At 40.3% G+C, this 14,358-nt stretch overlaps 1 protein-coding gene across 3 annotated transcripts in view; it reads right to left on the bottom strand.

Annotated features, from left to right (window-relative positions):
- The window catches only part of LOC117527072 (protein sidekick-1-like), a 747,725-nt gene that overhangs the window by 47,734 nt on the left and 685,633 nt on the right, over positions 1-14,358 (bottom strand). For all 3 annotated transcript variants that reach the window (XM_034189250.1, XM_034189251.1, XM_034189252.1), the window contains 4 exons: positions 10,709-10,910; positions 5,036-5,139; positions 4,813-4,883; positions 3,844-3,976 (listed from right to left, as the gene is read on the bottom strand). In XM_034189250.1, coding sequence (XP_034045141.1) covers positions 3,844-3,976; positions 4,813-4,883; positions 5,036-5,139; positions 10,709-10,910 — 510 coding nt within the window. The remainder of the gene's footprint in view (positions 1-3,843; positions 3,977-4,812; positions 4,884-5,035; positions 5,140-10,708; positions 10,911-14,358) is intronic.

Here is a 14,358-nt window from a genome sequence, read left to right on the forward strand (position 1 = left end):
CAATGGCACCTCTGACATCAGTACCCAAACAAGGAAATACCCCAGACTCTTTTCCTACACTTTAAAGCCAATCAGTTACTGTGCCAGTTGACATAGCCTTGCATGAACTCCGTCTCGAGTAAACCATGCCTGATAGATGATGCTGATCCTTTGGTGTTTTTTTAAAAAGAAAACTAGAGCAGTTTTCCAAACCTAACTGCACTTGCCCGCAAATATCTGGCCATACCTGTATCCTCTGCACCTGCTGAGAGGATCTTTAGTGTTGCAGGAAAGATATTCCGACCAGAAAGAAGTCATCTCAATGATAAAACCTTTGAGGAACTTATGGCAGTTAGATGCAACAATGTTACCCTATAAATTAAGAACTGTGATAACTGATTATTGTATTTACCACAATTTTGGGTCATTTATTCATTTTTCAAATAAAAAGAATATTACATACTATTCAAAATGGAGGGAATTTGTGTTTAATTTTAATGTTTGTAAAGTATTTTTAGTATTTAAGCCAAATCCTTTGTTAAACGTGAGAAATTCTTCCTGTTAATTGGCTATAAGGAATTTCTCTCAATTGCAATTAATTTAATTCCACTTCCTGCAATTCCAATTCAACATCCTGTGGGGTGGAACCAATTCAATTCAAATTCCAAATGAATTGAACTGAAATTCCAAATTCAGAATTTTGCACAAGCCTGTCTTGCAGGCACATCCAACTGAGAGGAGACTCCGGGAAAGACCCAGAACACGCTGGCAGGATTAAATCTCCCAGATGGCTTCTGCCACTATGACTCACACCGGGATAAGCAGCAAAAAAAATGAATGAATGAATAATTCACAATAGTCCTCAAACAACCTGTAATATTTAATACTGAATTTACCTGAACTCACACCAACTTAAATATATCTTTTTTCAGACTTCTATCTGGGTTTAATAAGCTTTTTATAGCAGACGTCCTTTTTCATGGTAACCTGCCATATATATATATATATATATATATATATATATATATATATATATATATATATATATATATATATATATATATATATATATATATATATATATATATATATTTGAAATCAGATTTGGTTCAGGGGCAGATTGTTAATGTGTCTTGCTCATGGGTAGTTTCACAAACAAGAGTTACCAGGAATTGATCCCCCAACATTTAGGCCTATGGAAAACCTACTTGATCACTTAAGCGACAGTTGCCTGGGTCATTCCTCTTTATGGCCCAGTCACACGGCACTTAACGAAGGGCAACGAAGCCCTAATGAAACAAGAAATCTGGACTTTCATTGACTTTCATTGGCATCGTTTAACCTTTGTGCAGCTTCGTTCCTGTAGCTGCCGCTTTGTCAGGATTTTTCAACTGTTGAAAAATTTGAACAAAGGGCAGAGAAAACCTCAGTTTGCCTGTGTTTCATTTTGATGTCGTTCTTGATGTTTTATAATCGTTTGTTTAGTTTTTGTAACGTTATTGTTTAGTTTGACTTCGTTTGACCAGCTGAATGTTTTACACAGTACAGAAGCCGGTTTGTGATCACTGAGGCTGCTGCTGTGTTTACGTACCATCGGAAAGTACAGGGCAAACTCAGCCTGTTTGCCTGCATTTTTTTTTCAACTGCTGAATTTGAAACAACAAAAAAGTTGTGTAATTTCCGACGGTACTTGAATGCAGCATTAGCGGCAGCAGCAGCTGCTGCATGCGCTTATTATTTTTTATTAAATATAACAATATGAGTGTACGAATGCCAATCCAGCCATTCTGTACATGTGGCAACAGGTAGATGATTCAAATGATTAATAAAGAGCTGTTCTGGAAGGCAGAATTCACGTTGTGAATCAGCTGCAGCTGGTGGAAATAACTGCACATGGGGAGTCAATGCGCATTCACACGCACTGATCAATTTACTACTCTGATATATTCAATCAACTTTACACTTATATTTATTCCCGTTTTGACAGTTTTCTGTTATAAATCAATATATGGCTTAGAACATAATACAGTGATACAGCAGTGACCACGGCACACCAAAGGGTTTTTTTTTTTAATTGGAGCAAGATGGAGCGCACAGCATGTTGACAGACAGTGAGGATTCTGATGATGAAAAAGATGATCCCTCTTTTGTTCTGGACGAGGAACCAGAGCAGGTGGTCCACCGACGTGCGCACAGATCTCCACAGCTTCTCTTTGCAGTTTCTCCAGGACTCAGGCGCTATGAGCTCCGTCCCAGCGCTGAGTCCTGGAACTCAGAGATGCAGACACACACTGCTCCAGCTGTGGCTCCAGGCACGTTTAATTTAAAGCGTCGGGATTGTTAGCTTTGGTTTTGTTAAGTTCCTCTTTCGTCCCTTTTGCGCTCTTGTTTCGCAGGCTGTTTAGTGATAAAGCTCTTTCATCCACCTTTTCTCAACGAATTGTGATTTTTTTTTTTTTACTTTTCCCTTCATTCAGGAATCGTCATGTGCCGTGTGACTGGGCCATTAGTTCAGTAATTACAGATTCTAGTTTAAGTTTTATCTGGTTGCCAGTTTTTTTTCCATTTAAGATTAATGACATATTTTGCTGGTCTATAAATAAGTGACATTTATTTATTTTTCTGGTTTCCTGAGACAGAATCAGTGGATTGATTCCCAACAACTACTGTATGTCTCAGTGCCTCGGGGCAAGAGATTCAACACAAAATTGTCCCCAGTCCCAAAAGTTGTGTAGGGATTATATGAGAAAGAATACTATATGCCCTGAGAAATGTGCCACATGGTCAAAATGCTGTTGCTGGCATTCTTTCACAATATAACTGATACTCCCTATTTAAGTCTCCAAAAGTAACCATTCATTTTGAACAAACTAATTCGAGCAGTACTCAATGATCCTTTGAAAAGACCAAGTTCAAAAGTCATTTATTCATCGCCTTAGGTCACGGGTTAAGCCCTGGTCAGACCGAATAATAAAGCCATGAATAATGAGCCACATATGTATTTTTCAGAAATTTCAGTGATTATTCAAATATTGAGCCACGTATATGACGTTCTTCTGAAGGGACTGCAAGAAACAGATGTTAAAAAGGGTACAGGGGCTTTGTCAGAGTGGAACCTGCTCTGTCTTGTCCTCGTAGCTGCCAGGTACTCGGATAATGGGCTTTTAACAGCCTCGTCCTCACTACAAACATGCCTCTAACGTCCTCGTTTGTCCTCGTTGTACCTCGTACACAAATCGCACTGCACTATTTTTGCTAAATTTTGAACTTGACAAAATTAGCGCCACACTCAGAGATGAGCCTCGTTAACTGAATAATCTGCCTCTAATAGCCTCTAAGTGTCACTATTCTCCCACGTTTCTTGAATAACTCAACTCACACAAAAAAATTCATGCTACATGGCTCATTATTCATCGTTCATTATTCAATCTGACCAGCGCGTTAGTGTCCAAGTCTCACAACCATACAATAAGACAGTAGGGTTAGTGATAGTGAGTTAAAAAAAAAAAACCCGTCACGAAAATTTAACTCATTTTGTGACGGGCGCACACACACACACAAAAAAAGTGAGACTGGGCTGCAACACCCAATATCAAGAATGGAATGAGTTGTATTGGGTAATTTCAAGAAAGAATTGTTTTCAAAGTTGGAATTACTTGTATTACTTGGAAGTAGTTTCCTCAAATTGTATAACAAACTAACTCGTCAGATTTTACAGTGTGGTTGTATTGATGAACATCTTACTTTTTTATATCTGATTAAATTATTTTCTTGTGGGTTTATGTGACTGTAAAAAGACATATTAAAAACACTCTGCAAAGTGAATCGAGCAGATGATGTGCTGCTTTTTAAGATACTACTCACTCGTAACAAGGCCACTGGTGGTGGTGTTTTTGAACATCTGGTCTTCAGTGAAAATGGAGCCGTTTGCAGGGACTTCTTTATAATACAGCCGATACCCAATCAGCACCCTGTTAATGCTTTCATCACTAGGACGCTGGATGCATGTAAACAAACACACACACACACACACACACACACACACACACACACACACACACACACACACACACACACACACACACACACACACACACACACACACACACACACACACACACACACACACACACACACACAAGGAAACAAGAAACAAACGTTAGCACCGGATTTCTCATAAAACACTGTCATGCTCACTTCCACAGTCTGAGTGTCATCAGCATGGAGCAGCTGAATGACAGGACAGTGGCAGGCTGGCAGAGCAGCACTTTATCACTACAGTCCACTTTAAAACATCAGCGGCTTGGTGTGGCCGTAACCTGCATACACAAAGTGATGCTTCAGTGGGTTTGGCACTTTTGGTGATGAAATTGGTGGTGACTGCTGCCCCTCCCACCCCCTGTTCTTTTTTGACAAAAGTCTCAAAGATATAAGAGAAGACATTTTCAAACAGAGTACAAACAAGTGGTGAATCATCCATGCAGTATTTACTGTCTCGTCACGTCGCACTTGCTCTGATCTAGCTTATCGCGCTGTCTCGTGTCTTCCTCTGAGGGTGCACACGGGTGATGCTGGCCTCGCTCACCCTCCGGCTTCTCTCCTGCTGGTTTCTCCTCATTAAGAACATTTCTCTCCAGCTCCCACGATTATCGAGCCCTATCCCTCCTTCCCTCAATTTCTCTGCACTGCCCTTTGACCTTTCCTGGGTGAATCAATCATGATAATTGCATCCAGACAAACAAACACATACACGTATTGAGTGGGTCAGTCTGCAGGGTTCTTACTCCCCCGAGTAGGCGATTAGCCTGCTTTATGGATGCTTCATTGGTTTACCTTCCACTGCACCAGCACTGAGGTCGTGGTTGTCGGTTTCACTGCGAGGATGACTGGACCTTCATCAGGCACTGAAAAAATAAATAAGTGAAGCAGACAGAGTTTCCACATTACTGTCATTTCTATTCCACCCAGCCCGTTATAGTGTTTCGCCCTCATGCATGTCTCCCTGTCTCCCTGTTTTTTTTCCTGCTCTTGTCCATCAGTGTCTGCCATCTCTCACCATCTTGAAGTGTTGTAATTGGCTCCGTTTCTTTGCTCAGGGGACTGTCTCCTACATCGTTGGTGGCCTGCATGCGTAGTTTGTACGATGTGAAGGGCTTTAGCCTACAAAATAAAACACACACACAAACATACAATCAAGTCAGAGCTCCCTTAAGAACTATACAAGCTTCTCTGTCTGCACGAGTGAGGATGTGCGCGGCTTACTCGGAGACGGTCCCCTGACTGTCATCTCGTCATAGCTGCACAGGCGTTAATATGTCCACTGGGTGTCAGTCTCAGTATTTAATGTACAGAAGCCCATAGAAGGCTGTTTTTCACTCACAGCAAAATAAAGAGACAATAAATAACAATAAAAATCCTAATATATGTGAAGGAAAGTGCTTTGTTGTAGTTCTGACTTGTCTCTCTGCATGTCTTTCCATTCTGGAACAGGGATCATGGATTGTCAGGATTGATTGACACAAAGTGTCAAGTGATGCACAGTTTGAGACATTTTAGTGATTTGCTGTAGCTGACGAAAATATACACATCTCATATAGAAAAGGCAGCTGTTTGCATCTCTGTATGTCTGCCTGTGTCTGTGTATGTCCGTGAAAAATTTTCACTTTGTCATCACAGACCAACAACAGGGGCATTATAGCATTTATGTTATCCTCTGGAATAAACAGAATACCTTGATTATGTACATTATTTCACCAAAGTGCCACCAGGGGGCATTTCAAAGATGTAGAATGTACATTACTCAACCCATAGAGTTTCACTCGTGGTTGCATAATGTTACATAGATTTCCAGAGTCTTTATTATTCATTTGATCAAAGATTCAGTGTCAAGTAGTTCGTAATATCACTTGCTTCCCGGAAGCACTGTGTACCAACTAAGAGTGTCAGGAACGTGGCTCTTGAGGACCGAACTTGGCCACCCCTGGAGTAGCATAACCACTTCAGAAATGTGTGCGCATTAGTTCCGGCCGTCCACAAGCTGAAATAACCAAGTCATTGACAGAATACGGGCTTTGATCATGCATGACCGTCGTGTCGTGTCACCATCCAAGACATTGCAAACGAGATAGCCCAGAAATCACACATGGAGAACTCAAACTCCTGTCAAAGTCATGCCAAGTGTATAAATCCTTGGGATAGACCGATAATTGGCTGGGCCAATAATCTGCATCGGCCGATAATCCCTCTGGGTACTCTGTAGGAATAAACTGATAATTGGCATTGGCCGATAATCCCACTGGGTGCTCTGTAGGGATAAACCTTTAATTTGCATTGGCCGATAATCCCACTGGGTGCTCTGTAGGGATAGGCCGATAATCGGCTAGGCCGATAATCGGCCGATGCGATAATTGACATGGCTGATACTCAGCCAATATCAGCCAAGCCAATTTTCCATATTGTATAATATCTTCACTAAGTACCTGCACTCCATGTGGCATGGGTGTAAGGTGCAGTTGGTTCAGCTGGTCTTTGAGACAAACCTTATGTAAATACCTGAAAGAATAGAAGGACCTCAGGTGATGGCACATTGAGACACCTGCAGCTCTTATAACGGTAAGATAAAAATGATTCTCCCTAACTCAAACTGTTTGCAGCACACAGCTGGGTCAGAGTGTGTCAGCTGTGCTCTGTCGCAGACATGAAATGAGTGAGTTTTTTCTTTCCCTGCTGTAGCTGCAGTGCATGGTTATTTTTTGTATTGTGTTTCCGTGTCATGGATCGTTACACATCTAAATGATGTATTATCGGCAGTTACATTTTGTTTTCAAACATGTTTAATGCCCGGACCCCCTGTGAAAGTAGACTACAAACCGGTTGTAGCAAATTGAAAACAAGCCAACATCACACGCACGCACATCTATGAAGCAATCGCTACCAAGTACAGGGAGAACTTTTCGTTTTCTTGTCATACTCCAGAACTCAACAAATAAACAAATCTGTATGTGGTGTACAAGACAAAACAATGTGGTGATCAGCTTTGCAAAACATTGCTGCAGCTAGTTATTTTACAAATTCAAGAGGGCAATTTAACAAACTGGGAAAACTTCTTCTCAATGCCACCTTCTCCATGAAATCCAGTCAAGTTTTGCTCTTTCAGTGGCCTTTGAAAAGCAAATTGTGTCTGGAATAATAATTATCTTACCCCTTTTCTAATTGTCTCCACTGCCAAACAATATCCACTTTCGTTCCACCACAATATACATTTCTCCTCTGCACAAGGTGAATGTAATAATAAGCACAAGATAACAATTTACATGTCATTGTGGAAACACTTTATTGTAGAGCCATTTACAATCAGTCCATTGAACATGCATCCATCATTAAAGACTATGAAGAAGTCTATGGTACGCTGCCTTATGGCATCCTAATACTTTAAAAGGCACCAACTCCAGCACACTGTGGGAAACTAATTAAAATTTAAAAAGGACCACAGGTGGCAAAACACTTATTCCTCTTCAACTGTAAATGTTCCACTTTGTTATTAACAATTAATGTTTACAAGGGCATTTTCATTATTTGTAATAAGGGTCATTCCACTCTCTTCCACATTTAGCTACAACGTTACGCTCTGGACATAATTTAAGGAGAACTTTTTTTTCCAGGAGACTGGAGGAGCAGTTAAAAATTCAGCACACAACAGGAGAAGTGCTCAAATGTCTTCTTGTATTATAATGAGCCAATAAGGCCCAGTGAGGGACAGGAAAAGGTCCTGTGGGTTTATGGGTAATGTAGGAATAAGAACATCAAAGGCACCAGAGGGTGTGCACCTACAGTACTGGGAAGGCTTTAAGGACATAGTTTGGAAGTGTGTGCGTCTGTGCATCAGCCTGGGGATGTCAATGTTTTGGTACCAAAGACATCTCAGCAGAAAACAACAATTAAGGATAGATAACGATTAAGCACGAGCGTGAGCACACAGCGATGTGAGCTAATTCTTCTTATCGGCAGCGTAATGAGAGTCTTCAGAGCTTCAAACGGTGTCAAAACAACGCGGCGTGATGGCAGATATACCCTCCCTGAGGCAGGATGGTGCAGACACGCCAAGAGGACACTCTTTGGGATCTCAAACAGCACTCTGATAACTTCAGAAGAAGATGCGCGTGCGCCCACATGTTCTCACACATGGGCGCACGCGACATTCAAGCAAACCCTCATCACAGTGCTGCTAATCAGCCCATCACAGACACTGTGGAGCTGCTATCCAGGATGACCACAATCACCTGCTGCCATAATAACAGTCACACCAGGGAGGAGAGGACGCTGGGATGAGAAGTGAATCCCTCCTTCACTGGATGAGTGGAAAGACAAGGGAGTGATTCTTGAGGATGAATGGGGTAAAAATGTACGTCTGGTGTCTGACAGCACTGGCTGTGAGAGAGAGGGGTGGCGAGGAGGACTGACAGTTATTAAAATGGTAAAAATGGTTGGAGAGAAAGCAGTGGACAAAACACACACACACACACACACACACGCCTGAGCACAGAGAAATAAAAGCTGTTCAGAGGAACAACCTCAGAAAACAGATCCTGCTGTGCCTGTGATGAGGTGACTAAGATTCTCTACATGTCTGCAGTGATTATGATTATTCGTCTCTCCCTGACAGTTTTTCTGCTTTTTATTTTTTTGCACCAAATAAATGAAAGAGCTCTTTCAGTCTTTTAACTCAGTTTGCTCAGTGAATTCATTGCATCCCCCTTCTCTATCAGTCCACTATATTCCTGAAGGATCCATGAACATGACAAGATTTCTGAGAAAACTTTTGCATTATTGTACTGCAACTCTCAAATTCTCAGCGCAGGCAACACAGCTCTGTTGCACTGAGGTTACGCACAGATATTGATGATGCACACAAAAGAAAATCAGTCACTCATCTTTAAAACCCTTACAAGTTTGTTGTTTGTCAAAAGTACATTAAAAGTCTCTATTTTGATGGCGCACAGGAAAATGAGCTGCACAAATGGTACAAACCCATTTAGGGTGTGTCCAAGCATACGCAGCTTTTTTAGTGGTGGTAAATAGACACCAAGCCAGGCACTGACTGCACAAGTGTTGGATTTAGTTTGTTCACTATAGATAGGTGTGTTGTAGTTTGAACATATCACGTGTCTTTAAACAAGACGCGGTTTGGAAATACTTTAATTCCTTATCGTGGAAATTGCTTGTGAATAAACGCAGCATTTTTAAGACGTACCTCTGTGTTATAATACGGTGCTCCGGGTGCGTTTCTCAGCCTGAGCTGTCCCGCCACCAACAAGAAGAAAAATAACTTATTTTAAAAGCTGAGAGTCCTTTCTGCAATTATTTTATTAGCATCACAGCGCTCCATTTATTCACAATCAGCCATCAGCTATCTCTCCATTTTTCTGCTGGCAATAAAAAATAAATCTCATTAATGATCCACCAAGACAAAAAAAGTATGTTAAATTACACTATTAACAACAACATGTCACGAGGCAGCTCCAATTCATTGTTTGAGAAACGTTATGTATTGCTTGTCCACATGGAGACGCGAATCCAGCATTTTCAGATTTATCCACTCTGGGACCCATTTTCCAAAAGAATTGTTTTTGGCCACCAAAAAAAAAAAAAGACAAGTTGCGAGAGAGCCGGTTGCTTTTTTCCCCCACCTTAGAACATGATTGATGCATGCAGCGTAGCGAGGGAGAAGGTGCATGTCAGACACTTGCATTAACAGGATCCTTTATTCCAGTAAATTCAGTCTTTGACATTTATTGTTGGTTAGTCATGAAAAACGAAAGTGGATTTTTACCCTTATCACTTGGCAATGTAAATGTGCATGTTTAATTTAATTATGTCACATTGCGACTGTGTTGCAGCAATTGCACACATGCACATCTCGATGATATATCGTGCAGCCCTGCATCTTGTGATTGTTTTCATGTATCTATGCTTGTATGTATGTGCTAGATATCTTAAGAAAATAATCTGTTTTTTTTTTAATCAAACATTGGTACATTGAAGCAATGAATGGGAAAAAGTGATTTAAATTTCATTTGGATCTGTCAATGATCAAGGTCAGAGATCAAGGTTTTGACTTGTCAAATGACCTTTAACCTTGGGTGACTGTGAGAGGTCAAACTTAAGGTTGTAACTAATTTGACTCAAACAGCTTGGAGCCCATGTGAATTAAACAGGGTGGAAGAGTTGTGTGTCTGTCAAAGACAAATTGATTCAATTTTGGACACAAATGATCAAATGTCAAGGCCACACAGAACCACACATTACGGTATCAATGAATAATGAACTTCACTGTTGAAAAGTGGATTTTCTCTACATGCCTGAGTTTTTGTGGTTGTGTTGCTCTCTGAGTGAGCACTTTTGTGTTGTCGTAGCTCCCACATGATTATCACAGATGAGAGCTGGGAATCTGAATGTAAATCCCATGTGGTTTAAAATGCATTCAGGATGCTGGTAAACCATCAAGGATCATGGGGATACAGCAAAGAGTAATGAAACACGCTGAAGAATAACGTAATATCCACATACAGCACAGACCCACAGCCTGTCAGGTCCATTTTCATATGATCAAATACTATTCTCAGTGTTTACATTCTGTCAGAGCTTCATGCTGCTGTTTTGTGCTGCTAAAGTGCAGTCAGAAATAAATGTCTGAATTTTAAACCTGCATTGTGTTTACTGTATCATGTACCTGTCAACAGTCCAGATGGTCAGGTTGTGCGGGACGTCAGCGGTGTGTGTTTTCCATTCCCCGCTGGGTAGTTCTTTGATCTGCAGGGTGAAGTACCTCAGTGGGGAAGAGCCCGAGCCACCGTTCACCCAGTGAAGGCGGGCTTGACGAGACTCAACCCCATCTTGTGGAACAGACAACTTCCTGGGTGGCTGGGGACGTTCTGTAAATGCAGTCAGATGATAGTTAGGAGGTGAAGAGATGAGTGTGAGAGAAGATGAAAGTAGCAGATAAGAGGAAAAACAGAATGAGACAAGGCAGAACAAGTGACAGTGACAAAGACGGGAACAGGGAAATCAAAGTGGAAACGTAAGAAGGGGAAAAGAACACAACAATATTTCTAGAGTAGTTTAAGTTTCATAAACAATATACATTCCCAAGAATGTAGCTTAGTTTGTCCCACCCAAGCGGTAACGCTGGTGCAGAAGAACTAAACCTACACAGAAGTGAAAAAAACCTGCAGTTCCTTGAATGGCCATTTCAGGGTGGTGAGTCAATCTGTACAGAAGCCACAGAAAATATCCAGTTTTACAGCTAAAACTAACATGTTTACAGTCTGATACAAAAACACATTGTTGGGTAATGTTATGATTATTGACATTATATGTCAGTCATATGTTTTAATATCCACACCAAAGCCACCTGTTATAGGAATCACTGAACAGTCTGCACAGTTATAATTTATTCAATGACCTGAACCCAGGTTACCAAGCTTGTTAGCCATAGTGCAGCTTTAAAGTTAGCCTCGGCAACATTGATGTCAGTGGGTCTTGCCAATACTCCACCCCTTGACTTATTTATGGTTTCGCTGGGAGTTAAGTATTGTCAAGCACTGCCAAAATGGCATCATTAATGCCTTAACCAATGCCAGTGGTTAAGGCATTGGGCTTGAGACCAGAAGATCCTGGGTTCAAATCCCAGCCTGACTGGAAAATCACTAAGGGCCCTTGGGCAAGGTCTTTAATCCCCTATTGCTCCCGGTGTGTAGTGAGCGCCTTGTATAGAAGCACCCTGACATTGGGGTGAATGTGAGGCATTATTTGTAAAGCGCTTTGAGCGTCTGATTCAGATGGAAAAGCGCTATATAAATGTAGTCCATTTACCACTTACTTGCCAACTTAATTCTAGGGTCCAATGGGCAGGTCATTTCACCATACCATCAGAAAGTCCCGACTTAAGAAACTTGCATATAGTACATGTTTATATGTCCCTTCTCATGTGTGTGTGTGTGTGTGTGTGTGTGCCATGCTTTGTAGGTGTGACTTTTGTGCTGTGACATAATCAGTCATGTCTATACAGCAAAAGTGTTTATGATTAAATGATTAAATTACTACTAGCGTACAAAATAATTTCCAGGAACACAAATTCCTGAACAGTTCTTGCCTCTTATTTTTGCTCTCCAAGTGCATCAGATTGATGCATTTAACATTAAAATGTGCAAAGGTTTCTTGCCATTGTGTTCCATTGACCGCCCACCAGAGTCTCACAAAATTCTGTAGAACAATTCACAATGAAAAGTATTATATATAAAATTTATTTAAGCATTTGAACTTTAGTAAAAATTTTAAACTTTTCTCATGTTCATTTGTGCACCAAATAAATGGTTTCCAAACTTTTTTCCCTTGGAGACTTTCTATTTGTACCCAAGAATGGTAGAGCAACACACACACACACACACACACACACACACACACACACACACACACACACACACACACACACACACACACACACACACACACACACACACACACACACACACACACACACACACACACACACACACACACACAATTATATATTCTTTCCTTCTCTTTGGTTCATCCAACAAAAAACAACGTTGTTTTAATTATCTGATCATCCAGTAAGTTACTGTGACTATATTTAACTATATGTGCACTTCTAATTTTGATAAGCTTAAGGGAGACAAAACCTCACGTGATCTTTGACAACCCCCTAGTTATGCACAGGTACTGACTGTATTGGTGAGTAGGGTCTCCTCTCCGGATATAATATATATATATATATATATATACATATATATATACATATATATATATATATATATATATATATATATATATATATATATATATATATATATACATATATATATACATATATATATATATCTGGAAATCACAATGTATGATTTTTTAATAATTTATTTGTATGTTACTGCTGCAAATAAGTATTTCAACACCTGTGAAAATCAATGTTAATATTTGGTACAGTAGCCTTTGTTTGCAATTACAGAGGTCAAACGTTTCCTGTAGTTTTTCACCAGGTTTGCACACGCTGCAGCAGGGATTTTGGTCCACTCCTCCACTCCCAGCCATGACCCATCTTCAATGCTCTTACTGAGGGAAGGAGGTTGTTTGCCAAAATTTTGCAATACATGATCCCATCCATCCTCCCGTCAATACGGTGCAGTCGTCCTGTCCCCTTTGCAGAAGAGCACCCCCAGAGTATGATGTTTCCACCCCCATGCTTCACGGTTGGGATGGTTTTCTTTGTTCTCATCCTCTAAACATGCTAAGTGGAGTTGATTCCAAAAAAGCTCTATTTTGGTCTCATCTGACCACATGACCTTCTCCCATGCCTCCTCTGGATCATCCAGATGATCACTGGTGAACTTCAAATGGGCCTGGACATGTGCTGGCTTGAGCAGGGGGACCTTGCTGCCCTGCAGGATTTTAAACCATGACAGCATCATGTGTTACTAATGTAATCTTTGTGACTGTGGTCCCAGCTCTCTTCAGGTCATTGACCAGGTCCTCCTGTGTAGTTCTGAGCTTTCTCAGAATCATCCTTTCCCCACAAAGTGAGATCTTGCATGGAATCCCAGACCGAGGGAGATTGACAGTCATCTTGTGTTTCTTCCACTTTCTAATAAATAATCATAACAGTTGTTGTCTTCTACCAAGCTGCTTGCCTGTTGTCCTGTAGTCCATCCCAGCCTTGTGCAGGTCTACAGTTTTGTCCCTGGTGTCCTTAGACAGTTTTGTTCTTGGCTATGGTGGATAGGTTGGAATGTGAATGATTGAGTGTGTGAACAGGTGTCTTTTATACAGATAACAAGTTCAAACAGGTGCAATTAATACAGGTAAAGAGTGCAGAATAAGAGGGCTTCTTAAAGAAAAATTAACAGGTCTGTGTGAGGCAGAATTCTTGCTGGTTGGTAGGTGTTCAAATACTTATTTGCAGCAGTAACATACAAATAAATTATTAAAAAAATCATACATTGTGATTTCCGGATTTTTTTTTAGATTATGTATGTATTATACATACATACATACACACACACACACACACAAAAATAATGAATATTTATGAATGCAATAGTAAGAATATCTGGATTTTTTTTTAGATTATGTCTCTCACAGTGGACATGCACCTAAGATGAAAATTTCAGACCCCTCCATGATTTCTAAGTGGGAGAACCTGCAAAATTGCAGGGTGTTCAATTACTTATTTTCCTCACTGTATATATATATATATATATATATATATATATATATATATATATATATATATATATATATACACTCAACAAAAATATAAACGCAACACTTTTGGTTTTGCTCCCATTTTGTATGAGATGAACTCAA

This window comes from Thalassophryne amazonica, chromosome 15 (assembly GCF_902500255.1).
Source record: "Thalassophryne amazonica chromosome 15, fThaAma1.1, whole genome shotgun sequence".
Classification (NCBI taxonomy): Eukaryota; Metazoa; Chordata; class Actinopteri; order Batrachoidiformes; family Batrachoididae; genus Thalassophryne; species Thalassophryne amazonica.